This window comes from Macrobrachium nipponense, chromosome 21, assembly GCF_015104395.2.
Source record: "Macrobrachium nipponense isolate FS-2020 chromosome 21, ASM1510439v2, whole genome shotgun sequence".
NCBI lineage: Eukaryota > Metazoa > Arthropoda > Malacostraca > Decapoda > Palaemonidae > Macrobrachium > Macrobrachium nipponense.
The window spans coordinates 26,272,722-26,288,900 of record NC_087212.1 but is presented as its reverse complement, the minus strand read 5'-3'; the positions used below and the strand labels follow the sequence as shown (position 1 = coordinate 26,288,900).

At 38.2% G+C, this 16,179-nt stretch overlaps 1 protein-coding gene across 1 annotated transcript in view; it reads right to left on the bottom strand.

Moving 5' to 3' along the window:
• The window catches only part of LOC135197858 (muscleblind-like protein 1), a 295,887-nt gene that overhangs the window by 209,364 nt on the left and 70,344 nt on the right, over window positions 1-16,179 (bottom strand). The window contains exon 3 of the mRNA XM_064225040.1: window positions 12,754-12,799. Coding sequence (XP_064081110.1) covers window positions 12,754-12,799 — 46 coding nt within the window. The remainder of the gene's footprint in view (window positions 1-12,753; window positions 12,800-16,179) is intronic.

Sequence of the window (16,179 nt, the reverse complement as noted above, 5' to 3'; positions counted from 1 at the left end):
TCGTTTGTTCCTTTATACCGAAATTTAGTTCACACTAATACAAGAAAAGCATAGGTTTCACCAATTCATTAGGACTAAGAAACATTCCATCCACTAAGGACAGAGGTCTCATGCATATGAATTAATAATGACATTAATTATTACCGTATGTTCAAAATATCAAAAACAATGGTAGCGATGAGACAATTTGATACACGTTGACTATATACGCCGGATTGAGAGAGAGAGAGAGAGAGAGAGAGAGAGAGAGAGAGAGAGAGAGAGAGAGAGAGAGAGAGAGAGAGAGAGAGATAAATAAATTAGAGGACCCAAGCTGAAGGAATTACTACTTCTCGAAAAGACAAAATTCTTCGTAATTTCATCAAACCTCACCTTTAAAACGACAAGTCACAGTAATCTAATTTCAGTTTTCAAATGCTTATTTTCAAGGAATGAGTGGTCATAATAAAGTAGTGGCAGCTATTTTGTAAACAGATGTAGTAAATGTTACAAAGTCGGTTGAAATCTTTTCAACAAATCGGTATGGGGAGGCAATGGAAGGACGAAAAGACTAGAAACGTGATGGAGGGGACGGCCAAGGGAAAATATATATAAAAAAAATATGTCCATATAATCAAAATGTCTACGTTCCAGGCGACAGCACCGCCAGCAGGACAGAACAAATTTTCCCTATTATTTCCCCCTAAAAAGTAGAAGGTTCCATTCCCTCGTTAAATGGGAACGAACGAGAAAAGCAGGAAGAAACCCTCGATGGAGAGAGAGAGAGAGAGAGAGAGAGAGAGAGAGAGAGAGAGAGAGAGAGAGAGAAGACACGTCAAGGGGACTAGCAGAAGCACGAAACGAGGGATAAAGAGAAGCCACCGTGGAATACGGAGAAAGTCAAGATATAAGATAAACCATTAAATTGCTTTAAAAACTTGACAGGGGACGAATGTAAAACCCCGAAACGGGAGAAAGGTGATTAAGTGAAAAAAAAATACTCAATAAGAGTATAGAATAAATCTTAAATAAATACAAAAAAGGTAAGACGAAAGAGAGCTGTGGTGAAGGTTGGTTGGGGGGAGGGAAAAAAAAAAAAAAAAAAACGGGGGGGGGGGGTTGACGGGGTTCCCCAGATTCAATTTAACCTCCATCGTTATCACAGCAGCTTCCTGCCGTCACCTCGGCCCTTCTTCCTTCCTCCTTTCCTCCTCACCACAGGCTTCACTCTCTCCTCCTACTCCTACCCCTCCTCCTCCTCCTCCTCCTCCTTTTAGCCATCCCAAAATCTTCCCTCATCCAGGACCAACAATATCCTTTCCCTACACCAGCAGGAATGGCACATGATGCGCCTACCTAATTATACTTTGTCCTTTCTCGATTTTCTCTTTATTTCTATTCTGTTTCTAACCAAATACATTTCTCTAAAATAAAATACAAATAAATTCTGGTTTTATGCTATTTATCATTTAAATCCTACTGATAATCTTTAGCGATTAATTTCCTTTCCTTACAAAGGGGGAGAAATTCCCGGCTGATTTTCCCCCAGTTATGGAACCGTTAAATGCGTTAAGATTTATCTCTAGAATGAATGAAAAAACAAAAGTTAAAATAAAGATACAGCTGCCCCTAACGAATAACTCACTTCTGTTTCACTTTAATTAACATCTCTCTTCTCATTAAGAGCTAAAAATGAAAATTCAGCTGCCTCTACTAATTTAGCTCCACGTCCGCTCTACATATGCCCACCCCACCCCCATACACATCTCATCTCCCTCCTTCCCCTCCACTACACCTTAAAATCCCTCATCTTAATCATCTATATACTGCACTGCTGCAACAGGCCTAATTACAAAGCTACTCCTTCTTTTGTCTATATCTAGACCATCATCGTCATCATCATCTAGCTATGGCGTTCCATCTCCATCTGCTACCGCTGTGACATTGATATAATAAACACGAAATCTCTCTCTCTCTCTCTCTCTCTCTCTCTCTCATGTGCGCGCACGACTAATCTACTACATCAAGAGCAATTACGTCCATTAAAGTAGTGGAATCGATGGTTTAGCTGGAACTAATGTATTAAACTCCTTTGCGAGGAACTGACGTTAATGTTATAGTGCTGGAATGACTTACGTTTATTCAGCGCTGTCTTTTTACACAACCAGTACTTTTTACTATTTACCTAAAAAATGTCAAATGATTATATATATATATATATATATATATATATATATATATATATATATATATATATATATATATATATATATATATATATATTTTTATTTTTTATGTATTTTACATATTATTATAATACATCTATATCTATGTATAATTAATACTATACGTTATATATACATAATATACATATAATATATATATATATATATATATATATATATATATATACTATATATATATCATATACATACTACATACATACATACATAGAGAGAGAGAGAGAGAGAGAGAGAGAGAGAGAGAGAGAGAGAGAGAAAGTTCAGAGCCTTCTGTTGCTTCCACTGCTGATGGTGCTAGAGCTGGTGCTAGTGCGCTGCCCACACGCGCCCCGATTAAGGAAGGGCCAAGGTCACATCTAACTCGCACCCCTCCTCCCTCCACCATTCCCCCCTTCCCCCAAACAATCTCCAAGTCACTAACACAACAACAAGAAAAACATGGAGGAGATAGAAGGCCAAAGGCTATTCTACATTCTCCATCCCCCGTCAACAGCAGAGATAAGCACTGGATATGAGAAGAGATGCAATGCGCGGAGCACCGTCTTCTCATGTTCTTAGGAAGGTGGAATCTTTTTCAACTAGACCTGTGTTTGGATATGTTAGTTAACATCTAGTACACTATGCACATTTTACTAGAAAGTACTTCTATATCTATTTACGTATTAATTCATAGATAAAAAAATTATATACTTACATACATATATGTACACACATTATATATATAATATATATATATATATATATATATATATATATAATTCTTACTCAGGTATAAAGTATATCCTTTCTACCTCATTTCAATTTCAAGCAACGTAAGAATTCTAGAACCTCTGTCACAAGGCTCCATTCCCCAAAAAGAGGGAATCTGGGTCAGGATATACCTTAAGGAGGTCATAAAACCAAATACAAAAATCTTTTGTCGGAGAAATGAAATTCATGGGCATTTGAATAACTAAATTAAATTTCGGGCAAGAGAGAGAGAGAGAGAGAGAGAGAGAGAGAGAGAGAGAGAGAGAGAGAGAGAGAGAGAGAGAAATTAGATTTCGGGGGAAACATGAATTCAAGGCTTTTACGAGAGCCTTTACACCTCCTGCCCCATTAAAGGAGAGAGAGAAAAAAAGAGAGAGACAGAAAATAATAATGCGTTGAAACACTAAATATGCCTAAGGTATAATGTCAATAATTACGTTCCTCTGCAGTGCAGAGCAAACGACTACATAGCTGAAACCCCACAGAGCATTATGATAACGTTAACGCAGCAATGGCAACCGGGGCACACCAATTCACCTTCAATTATTTGCTCTATAATCACGCCGTGCGGCCTTCCTCAGGCTGACTGTACTACGTCAAATGGACCTTTGTTTACACAAGAAGATTGCTTTCCTATAATAACAATCTAATGAAAATCTCGACCACCGTAATTAGAAGGTTCGCTCTGGATAAAATCAAGGCAATTATGATAACCCGGGTGGGGGAAGGATGGAGAGAGAGAGAGAGAGAGAGAGAGAGAGAGAGAGAGAGAGAGAGAGAGAGAGAGAGAGAGAGAGAGAGATTTGGAAGACTTCACTGTTGACCTTAAGATCCGATGCACACGCACATGCGCAAACCTATTAGTGTTTACTTAAAAATAATAATATGCACAGTGGTATAAAGAGACATAATTAAAGTATGAAATCATATAAGCATGAATGGAACCATGAAACACGTACGGACAAACATAATACTAGTCACTCTTTAATTAGGAAAGTATGGAGTCGGTTCAGCAATCACTCTAACCTCATTCTTCGGAATTAATAAGAGCCAAGTACGATTGGTAAAGGGGAGTATTTTTAATGCTTAAAACCCGTATTTCACTTTTATCTTTAATTCATGACCATTTTTCTAACATAAGTAAGGCAACCGCAAGCAACCGGACTTACATACCACGCACGATAACCCTTGCGCCCACCGGCTTCATGTCAATGTAAATCAATATCAAAAGTTATTTGTAGAAAGACAACGAGCAAATCTGGAAGAAGAAGAATAAGGTAATTTCCCCCACTGATCCAACAGAATAATAATAAAAATCATAATCCTACAATGATCTTAGGTAGTCCGTTCGCATCACTAATACTCTCAACCACTAACGCAGATTAGTAGCTACACAACTCGTTTATCGGTAACTAATATAATTAAGAAAAACTTTTGAAGACGAAGACAGAAGAAGGTCCAACGATGAGGGAAAAACCAACCAAGAACGAAAGAGAGAGAGAGAGAGAGAGAAGAGAGAGAGAGAGAGAGAGAGAGAGAGAGAGAAATCGCTGTTTGGTGAGCTGACTCTACAAATAATCATTCAGTATCGAAAACCACGTCGCTCACTCTGCCTCCTCCATCTCTCGCTAATGAAAACCCGCAGACTTCCACTGTTGGCCCCAGATTACGATTTGATTGGAAACGCCAAAAGCCAATGTCCAGTAATGTGGGTGGAGGGACGAAGAGGAATGAGGGCAGAGGAAGGAGAAGGCACTGCCAAAAGATTTCCGATGTATTCATCAAGGATAAGAAGAGTGAAGCAAAGCAATCGCTAACCTTGTCTTAAATGGAAAATATAACCAATATAATACGGCATTTTATGTAGGCTTGACTGTTCACAAATAAACTCGCAAATAATGACAATACTTCAACGGCTTAGCAAAGCAATCAATTGCTTGCGTCGACAGGTATTAATAAAATGAACATGATCAAAAAATTTAATGAGCGAGACAGTATTGGAAAGGAAAATCTGTTCAAAAACTGAAAGAACAGCGATGTTCGTGAACACCTTCGGATGAAAATGAGATACATAGATACATAAAATAACGCAATACATTACTATCATCCTCATTTCATTTAATCAGTGAATCTTTCAATCGTAAAAAAAGCAGACCGAAAAGAAAAATGGAAAACGATTCCAATCTGAGGGTCAAGATGCGCTTTTTTTTCAACATATATGTAATTGGTGAATGAGATAGCGCATTGATTAGTCACCGTGAACACAGAGTTCCAAATGAGAGCAAGGGATAAAAATTTCCATCTGACCGACAAGCGGACGGACAATTTGTAAACGTCACGCCATAATGCTTGATAAAAAGGAGCGGCGCACTTAATGGAATACAAAATAAGAAAATGGGAGAGTGGGGATATGTGGGGGAAGGCGGGGTAATCAAAAATCCCCGTGAGGCATCGACAGGGTGGCGGCTTGCAACCACAACCTGCCTAACGACCGCCCTCTAACGACCTTACACAGCGATAACACCTATTTTACGGAAATAACCCACAGGACCCACAAATCGATGACTAGGTCAAAATCCTTTAAATGAGAGAGAGAGAGAGAGAGAGAGAGAGAGAGAGAGAGTCCGTCCGGCTGGTTCTACAAAATTATTTCATTAATTATTCCTAATATACAGAACCAGATATCTACTTAACACATCCTACGGGATTTTATAGCATCCCTCCTCACAAATCTTTCTCTCTTTCTCAATTCCAGTTTCGAAATACTTTCAAGAAAAAAGAAAGGAAACTGTTCGTGTCTTTGTTTTAGAGCCATATACAGGCCACGGCTGGCTAACAACACCCCCTTAAACCTCCTACAGACCTATTCTTCATTTCTCCCAATACTGAGAGAGAGAGAGAGAGAGAGAGAGAGAGAGAGAGAGAGAGAGAGAGAGAGAGAGTAGCCCCGACAAATAGATGGGAGGTCAGAAGAATGGGAATGTGACAATTTCAAAGATGGCAAATATTTTTCTCGAGGTTCCTCGACATTTACTGATCATTTCTGTTCTTTCAGCTGTCTGCTCAAATATTTTGGTCAAGTCTATCCTCCATACGAAGGAGAGAAGAAAATTAACTTCTTTTCTCCCCGAGTTATATACAGGACAACACAGAGGATATACTAGTAAACACTGAATTGTGGATGAACCCCATCAGCCGAAAACTAATACAAGACGACTCATTCCCAAACACAAAGCTTATCAGATATATATATATATATATATATATATATATATATATATATATATATATCTATATATATATATATATATAATATATAGATATATATATCTATATATATATATATATATATATATCTATATATATATATATATATATATATATATGATATATATATATGTTGCAAATACACACGCAATGTATATATATTCCTAGATTTTAAAAATTAAATAACACTATGACACAATCGCGTTGAGTATTAAAAAGAAGAAGAAGAAGAAGAAGAAGAAGAAGAAGAAGAAGTACGACAGCCATGAGACGAAAAGGGCAAGAGGAGCAAAGCGCAAATTGCAACTACATTCTTCCTTCTTATTAAGTCACTAATGTAATGACACTTCCTTCCCTGTCATCTTCCTAGTCCCTAATATTTCCTTATTACTATTGTCTCAGAGAGAGAGAGAGAGAGAGAGAGAGAGAGAGAGAGAGAGAGAGAGAGAGAGAGAGAGAGAGAGATATTAGCTGAAGGAGGAACGAGGAAATGCATCACACTTCTCCATCGAATCTTGGGCTTTAATCTCGACCGAAAGCAGCAGTTGCAGAAATGGAGGAAAGGATATGCGACCTCTCTACCTCGGGGAGGCGAGGAGAGTGAGACACAGAAATGGCGAATATCTCGGACACTAAAAGAGGAAAGGACTTTACGGATATAGATACCAAATGCAGATGGACATGCGGTAGGAATAGTTAAAATGCTGGAAATGAGAAACAAAATTAAGCCAGTGTAAGAGGTGGAGGATAAAGCCACAAGGAGATGAATACGTGACAACACCTGTTTTATGTGAGAAAGGGGAGTTTTATGAAAAAAAGGAAAACGTTAGAAGGTAAATAATTATAAACTTACACAAAAGAATCGCGTAAAAACCAGGTGCATTCAAAGAAAGAAATTTAACACATGACGAGGAGGTAAAGAATGGGGAATTACCGAACGTCCGGTGGAAAGGAATTTGAGATTGATGGAAAAAGATGGCCACCAGGGTTTGCTCAGAAAGAAAAATACATTTAGAAAAACAGAAAAGACAAAAATACTGCAATACGAAAACAGTAAAGAGAAGTACCAAAAACAAGAAAAAACTATAAAAAGGGTTTAAGATTTAAGCCGAAGAGAGGAAGAAAAAAATGAAACATGCAAAACGCAACGATAAGAAAATTTACAGGAAAATGGCCTCAAAAAGGAAAATCGGAAAAAGGAGAGAGAGAGAGAGAGAGAGAGAGAGAGAGAGAGAGAGAGAGAGAGAGAGAGAGATTTCCATCTGGCGTGAAGCTTGAAAGTTCCCACGAAGGAATGAAAGGGGATTTGACACAAATGGAAAAGATGTATTATTCCGAGGTGCGACTTTGCCTTCCCCCACCCCCATCCTTCACCTCCAGAAAAACGTTTGATGCGTTATGCATAACAATTACACGTCGCCATGGCTCCTACATTCCTCTCAACCTCCATTTAGAACTTCATATCAAAAAGTAAATATAAAAAAAACACAATAGATGTAACAGACGCAGGTGCGGACTAGGGCATGTGTTGATGTTCTCTATATTTACAGATAATACGAAATAATTATCATCGTCTGTGACATCTCGATAACCTTTCACACTACCTCTTATCATTCAAGTTTTCACGACGTTCACTCGTCATACTGCTCTTGGATTAATTGCTATGCTATTCGAAATTGTTTAATAAAAATAAAAAACGCATATGGCTTGAAGGGAAAGGGGTTTACAACCACCAATACGCAATCAAGAACTCTACAAGAAATAGTAAAGTGAATTGACTTTCCAGCAACAAATGAATAAATTTCCATTGCTTCAGTATACTTGTAAACAAAGACTTTACGACCGAAAGATATAACAGACAATTTTTCATCCTGCTTTATGATAAAATAAATCTACCCCCAACATATTCGACTAACGAAAATTTCTCTCTTGTCTCTCCAGAGGGGTCATCTCCTGACCAGACTCCTATGAGAAAATACCTCCTTAAATAAGCGAGGCATGCCATTATCCCCACTAGATCGCCTTCACAACCTCTTGCAACGGCTACTAAAATGGCTTTAGCCCGTCTTTCATGCTCCCGCAAATACATCAACCTGGGACCACCGCGCGAATCTCTGGCACGTCCTGTTGCAATACATCGGCAGGAGAAGGATGGGGTGAAGACCATTTGCTGGGGATGGGGGAGAGGGAGGAATTTGTGAGAGGCAGGAAGGCAAGCAGTCAGGTAGGCAGTGGTCAAAATCCATTGGCCTCCGGGAACAATGCAACACCACAAGATGTAGTTCAAAAATTAGAAACGGCTGCAGTTCGCCAGCTTTTCTGGTGAAGAAAGCAAACGCTCGTAATGACGTCTGAGTCTGAACGATAAATAAGAAGTCGGCGTTCTCTTTCAAGAGGAATCATAAAAGCCAATTACCAAGGAGGAAAGGAATATCACTAATGTTCAAATTAAAGAAGCCACTACATTAAATCGACAACAACCGTCTAAACACTGTTACGATATAAACAGGTCGGACTTCAATCTAGTTTCAGATAAAATAAAAGCAAATGACGTGAGAAAAATGCCAAGCCTCCTCATGGCTTCCGTTTACATGCCGGAGGGAAGAATTTTCCTTCTTGTCTCAACAACTTCATTCTATTCATCATTCCGTCTCAATGGACTTCGAAGTTCTAAGCCTTCGGTTTCATTTTTCTATCGGTGAAAACTAAGAATGAGGAAGAGGAGGTGTTGGAGTAGCAGAAACTTCCAGACAAACTTCACTTCCACTCTACAAACCGTCCTCGTCTCCCGGCCCCAAGAAAAGAAAAAAAAAAAAAAAAAAACCGTCATGTTTATTTAACTGGCACTTTTTTGGTAGGTGTTTTTAGTCATCCCATCCTAACTTTAAAGGCAAGTTAAAAGCCCCCAGGAGTTTCCAGAAGGGGAATATTTCATTTGAATACCCAAACTCCTTAATATTCACAAGAAAAAATCCGAACAAAACCAGGAATCGCTGCTCCTACTCTGTCCGCTAAGAACAACAACAAATCTAATGGAATATTGAAAGGGGCCTAAAGCCCTCTTTTAAGGAATGCTAAATCCAAATCCTTCTGACGTTCGCCCAATGGTTCACCACTTCTGAATACACAACGGATCTCTTCACTGACTATATGAAAGTATGCAAGCCTTGTTTTGACGAGAATAAAATGATGATAGAAAATGGTATATATTATTCATAAAATAATTGGTTCTAAAAAAATCACCACCACCACTATCATTACTACGAAACCTTGAGTGCCACTGGCCATACCAAAGTATGTCATCCATGCGTCATTAAAATACCCAACCAACTTAACTTTGAATAAAAATGGTCTCGAGCAAAGTTATATGTGACTGGAGTAACTGTACACATTCCCTAACATTTCATTGATTTCCGTTAGGGCATGGACAGACAAGCGGCGACAGAGCCCTCCGTGCATGCGACGAACCAACGCACTCTCACGGGGAACTTTCATACGGCTGCTTTTAATAATAACAAGTATAAAATGGACACACCAGGGACCACCATATAAACTTAATGACCAAGAATCTTTTAAGGCAAGAATCCAAACGTTAATTATAAAAAATAAATAAGGATAAACTCATGAGACGACAAAATATTTACATATAGAATAATAACTGGATGAATAGACTTTTGCAAAACTTACGGACCAGCAAGTCTCTTCATCAAATGAAAAATCGTCAAACGTCCACTGCACATAAAAAATGTCAGTACGAACAAAATAAAATGAGTAGGGACCTACCCTGAGATAAAGGAATACCACAGTTCCTTGGACGAACTACCTTAGAATGGAAAAATACCAAATTCCTTTTGCAAATTACCTTAAAAAGGAGGAACACCACAACTTCTTTTAGGAATACTACATTTCCTTTAGGAAACTACCTTAGAATGCTGGAATACCATTATTTCTTTCGGGAACGACTTTAGAAAACAGGAATACGACATATTATTTTTGGGAACTACTTTAGAAAGGAGGAATACAACTCTTTCTTTTTGGAAAAACTTTTGAATAGAGAAACAACATAATTTCTCTGTGAAACTAAACAAGAAAATTATTCTTAATAGCATCTGTATCATGAAAACCCAAGTCACGAAGGATATATCAAGGTTCGAAAAACCACACTCCCACAGTGAAATGCACCTTTCCCTGACGAGACGATAAACGAAAGAACAGAACTAGCCTAGCTACCCCTTATAACACGGGAGATTTTCTTAAATAAGATGTAGACAATCATGAAAATACATCTGTACATGAAACGAAGTACACTAACATTTGAGTTCTTTATCAATGTTTTTATACTTTTTTATGGATATTTACGTTGTATTCTCTTGCTAGACATATTTTGACCCTTGTGCTCAGTCTCCGCAGATTCCACGCATTTCATAATTACAAGCAATGACCAACACTGTTTCTATGAGCAGATAGTTCGTCCTTTTCAATTTATTTGTAATTTAATAATGTAATGTAAGACAGGCAAAGGTAAAACTAGCGTTTACCTTGCATTTCCTTATCACCTCTCTTTCCCTATCCCCTTAAAATTAACCCCAAAAAATTTAGAGAGAGAGAGAGAGAGAGAGAGAGAGAGAGAGAGAGAGAGAGAGAGAGAGAGAGAGTGTTTTCCGGTTCTTGGACGTTCCCCGATCTGGTATTCCAGTGCAGTTTGGCGCTATGGCCAACTTTGTCACAAGATTTTGACGGAATTCTCAGGGAGACCAATTCCAAAAACTTTCTTTCTAACACAAAGACACCTCTTTTAGAGGTTTTTGTTCAGACCAAATTTTATTTTTCGCTTCTCCCACATTGCTTGTTTTCGTGGTCGATACGCTTTAGTTTTGTCACAGTAACTTTTAGCAGTGACCAGACTCCATAATCACGACATATATGTACACAATAGAGGTAAATATATGTGCAGAAATTCTACTTACAAACATAAAGATGTAACTAACCCATGATTTGCGGATACCATTTGATAATCAGCATTTTTTATACTACAACAAGTTTATATAAGCAACGACATAAAATCAGTTCATTTCACTATTCTTGTAAAACTTTAAAGCTCTTTTAAAAATGAAAAATCAGCTCAAGAGAGTTAGTTTTCGGTGATATGCTCTATTTTTATATATAAAAAATTTGGTGCACATCACCAGGAACCTTTTTACATAAACTAATTCAGAGAGAGAGAGAGAGAGAGAGAGAGAGAGAGAGAGAGAGAGAGAGAGAGAGAGAGGATGGGAGCTACACACTACAGAGCAACTTTGCAAGAGCAAAATGCATAAAACCCCAATTGCTTTAATACCATAAAGCTCCGCAAGCAAATGAGATCCAAGAGGCCGGCGGGTGCCAAAGGATCACAATGAAGGAAATTACGCTGTTACGGGTGAGTTTCAGCGTGTGCTCATTCCAATTTTATTTCTTATACAGCAGACGAAAGCTTCCATTGATTCTTTGATTATTATTTGCTGAAAATCCAGATCCATTCCCTTCAACCTCTGGGAACTCTCAGACATAACACCCATTAAAAAGAAGTTTCTTCAGCACAAAGCATAATATAAAAGCTCATAACAAATACAATAATAAAAAGTAAAGTGGAAGGGACACTGAAATTTCATAAAGAGATAAGCAAAGGAGTCAATTTTATATCGAGAGAGAGAGAGAGAGAGAGAGAGAGAGAGAGAGAGAGGTGCAGGCAAACCACTTGGGTGTTCCTCTCACGCTTCCTTAACATCAAAGGTGCATTTCTCGAGCGCCCAAGTCACGCCTTAAGCTTTCCAGGCGGCTAACAGAGAAGCAACCACCCCCTCCCCCCCAATAAAGCCAAGCCCCCTTTCCTTCCTCAGTTCTAGTCTCTCTCTCTCTCTCTCTCTCTCTCTCTCTCTCTCTCTCTCGTTTGATCCACCAAACCCTAATTCCATTGCTATCTACTCTCTATCCTATCATCCTTCCAGCTCACCCCCAAAGGATAGAGATGCCAAACCCTCCAACCACCAGCGTCGGCCGTATCCAGTGCCTCTGGCACGATGATACTAAATACATCTTCAATGACAGTCGTGAAATACATGACAGAGAGAGAGAGAGAGAAGAGAGAGAGAGAGAGAGAGGAGTTTATTATTACCTAACGAATCAAGATAACATTAGAGACCATGCATCCCTAAATGATGGCACATTTTCAGAGAGAGAGAGAGAGAGAGAGAGAGAGAGAGAGAGAGAGAGAGAGAGAGAGAGAGAGAGCATTTACCATTATCTTACCCCCAGTGAGATTTTAACAGTCAATACCTATTGCGGGAAAAGCTACTGCATCTTATATTGACAATACTTAAATATTTCATTCAGCACCAGCACATGCCGACACTAACATCAAAATCCAATATGTCAAGTATATGATAATTAACAGGTCTTCGCAATAGCTCTCATGTATATTATATATACAGCAACCACACAGAAAGGTACAGAAAAATATGAACATGACTTTTACCTTGTCTGAAACAATGTCCACATTATTCCGTGTCACTTCAACATACCTGTAATGAAAAGAATGATTGCAATTAGAAATGAAATTTCAATTTTGATACCCTTCCGGACTTAATTACCGGCATACATTGGAAAAAGACCTTTGAGAGAGAGAGAGAGAGAGAGAGAGAGAGAGAGAGAGATAATGCACTATAAAACATACTTATCTAAATGAGTGAGCATTAAGATGGCGTAAGTTAAGTTTAACCCTTAGCTCAGGGAGTTCACGTCAGGTCATTATTTTCGAGAGGGGAGAAGGGAGGAGGTAAGATAGGCGGAGACGAAGAGGATTAAAGGAACTAGAGAGGTAATGGAGAGCCAGACATAACATAAGATTCCGCTAACTCTCTTTTCGGGTATGGTATAATGACATAACGATTCGTGCAAAGACATTATATATACACACACATTATATACTATATATATATATAATATCTATATACTATATATATATATATATATATATATATATACACACACACACACACACACACACACATATATATATATATATATATATATACACACACACACACACACACACTAAACCATATATGTATATATATTCTTTGAATACAAACTGCAGTAAAGAATAAACTGGCGTGAAATGTAAATCTAAGAGACTTGATAAGGTAAAAAAAATACAAGACTTGGAAATCACCGGTTCAGGGAAAGCTTCGCTAAAAAGAACCCAGAGTCTTGGCGAAAAGAGACCAGAGTCCTCGCGAAAAAAAGCTCAGAGCCCCCGCCCCCCCTCTCAGCTCCTTCAAATGTCTATTACAACAATTAGCTCCTACTATACACTCTCCTCCATAAACAGTTACCACTTATCTGTCTCTATCTCTTTAGTTATTCATTATAAATCAAAAGTTAACCAATTTTTCTCTCATTCATTTAAGTAATTTGCAGAGGCCGTATGAACAAGATGAAGCAGTAGAGACAAATGGAGTTGTAATAAAAAGAACCCTAACGCGCAGTGCATGATCCTCGTTCATTATTCTGATGTTAATCGTTCTTTAAATTAATGATGGAGACATGAACTCATTGACGGGTCAACTTGATCTTCAAGTTAAAAAAACAAGAAAACAGTATGTACGTTTTCTTCTTGCAAAGTACTGCCCAAATAACAATAATATAACGTTTAATACGTATAGTAACCCGTTAGTAGTTAATGGTGTATTTAAACAATACAATACGAACATATGACAGAACCTTCAAATCTACTAACGTCCTTTTAATAACTGGGGTTTTTAATGTATGCTTTTGCCTGCTATAGTACGATACATTTGTGTCCATTCCAATTTATGTGGTCTATACAAGATGACTCCCGAATTGCTGACATTTCATCCTGTGATTCATTCAAGCAGCTACTGTTCGTCTTAATTCTATCATTCTGGCAATAACAAACTTAAGCGAATTTTTTCTTAATTAACTTTGGTCTCAGTCTACTTTCCCAGTCCATTACGGAAATTTATCAGAAATCTACAAGCTCGAGAAAACTTTGAACCATTGTGATTTTCCAGTTCAACCACATGCATACACATTCTATATTCTATTCTATATATATATATATATATATATATATATATATATATATATATATATATATAGATATATATATTATATATAATATATATATATTCACAGTATTTTGTATCACGTATTGTAAATGTACGTTTGCATGTTTGTACATGACTGCACAATAGCACAGAATATTACAGATACTCATCACATCAGTATGAAAGGACATTACTCATATTAATAAAATCAACAGACTATATAGAGGGATCAATGGTAATGAGTTAGGAAATATGGATGCAGGAGCCCCACTGAAGTTGTAGTACCTGGCAGGGGGCGGGCCCTCGACCCTACTGGGGATCTTGCGAGATAGAAAGGGTAGGAGAGTTGTCATAAGGGCACATGAATACAGGGAAGGGGGACGGGCATACAAACTGGCACTGTGCCATCCTGTTGTCACGCCCCGACCACCCTTAAGACGAAGTCTCACTCCCACTTCGGACGCCACGTTCCGCCATGCATACCCACACACTACCCACGGTTGGATGCAAGGCGAATGATCTTATCTTTATCCGAAGGACACGTCAAGAAAAAGGCAGAAATCTCTCTCCTTCCTTCCTTCCTTCCTTGCATCTTGAGCGAACCTTCTGTTTCCAAATATGTCCAGCGACTCTTAAAAGTCACACACCTCGTCCTCCTTGTGAAGTTATGGACTTCGTTTCCATAAACAACTCGAGATATCAAGCCGAGTAATTGTTTACAATCAAAGTAATCAACTCTGACACTTGACATTCCTTTCATTGAAGTGTTTATGCATCTGCTAAGCAAGGTGCAGGAGGGGACGGGAAGGTGGGTCTTTGGTTTCTACGCTTCTTCAGTCGTTTTTATATTTCCTGGACGACTTTGTTTTAAATAAGTTTAATGAAAATATCGCTTAATTATACAGATATTCTGCGGAAGCATGTAAGCAGATATGCAAACTGCTATTTCCATTAAGACTGAGTTCAATAGAATCATTTGAAAGAGGAATAAACGCAGTGCATGGTTGGATGATGAAACTCGAGTTGTCATGAGGAGAAATAAAAAAAAAAAATTAGAAATGCAAATATAAGACAGGCAGACAAGACTTGAATGCATACATGAGAAGCGAAGCAATACAGTCTAACACATTGAAGTCATCTTTTTTTCGATTTAAACGACGAGCAAGGCAATGAGAGATTGGAGAAAATCCTACAAAACGCAGTAACCATACAGGTCTTTGAAAATGCCATAAACACCGTATTCGAGGGTGATGGATGAAAGAAAGAAAGAAAGAATATTTCCTTCAATTAAAAAGGATCAGGAAATACGGCTAATTCCTTTGGAACTGTCTCCTTTGACAATCACATTTCATCCAATCTATGATCACTTAACACAAGAGTCAGCTATTCCGCTATTTCACAATAAAGCAATAACCGGTTTCTGGTGTACCTACGGTGCAACCAGATTGACGAACGAAGGCTAACCAGCCCTTCTTGAGCAGATCATAAAATCACAAGTTTAAACAACAATTACCGTGCAACTCGACCCGTTATAAACTCTAAAACGAATAAAAGTGAATTCTCATAAATTACAATTTAAACACAAAAAATTCATATTATGAAAGACGAGCGCATTTAGAATCCATAACAATGAGGCACTTATATATTAAAAGTCTGGGCCTCTAATAAATAATTTCTACTAACAGGATGGAGAGAGAAGAGAGAGAGAGAGAGAGAGAGAGAGAGAGATGACATTATGGGGGTTCAGCTCTTGGCAACGACGGCAAAAGCGACGAACCATTTTAGGGTCTTGAATCTCTGTGCCTTTGCTGAGTCAGGATCCTTTTCCTCGT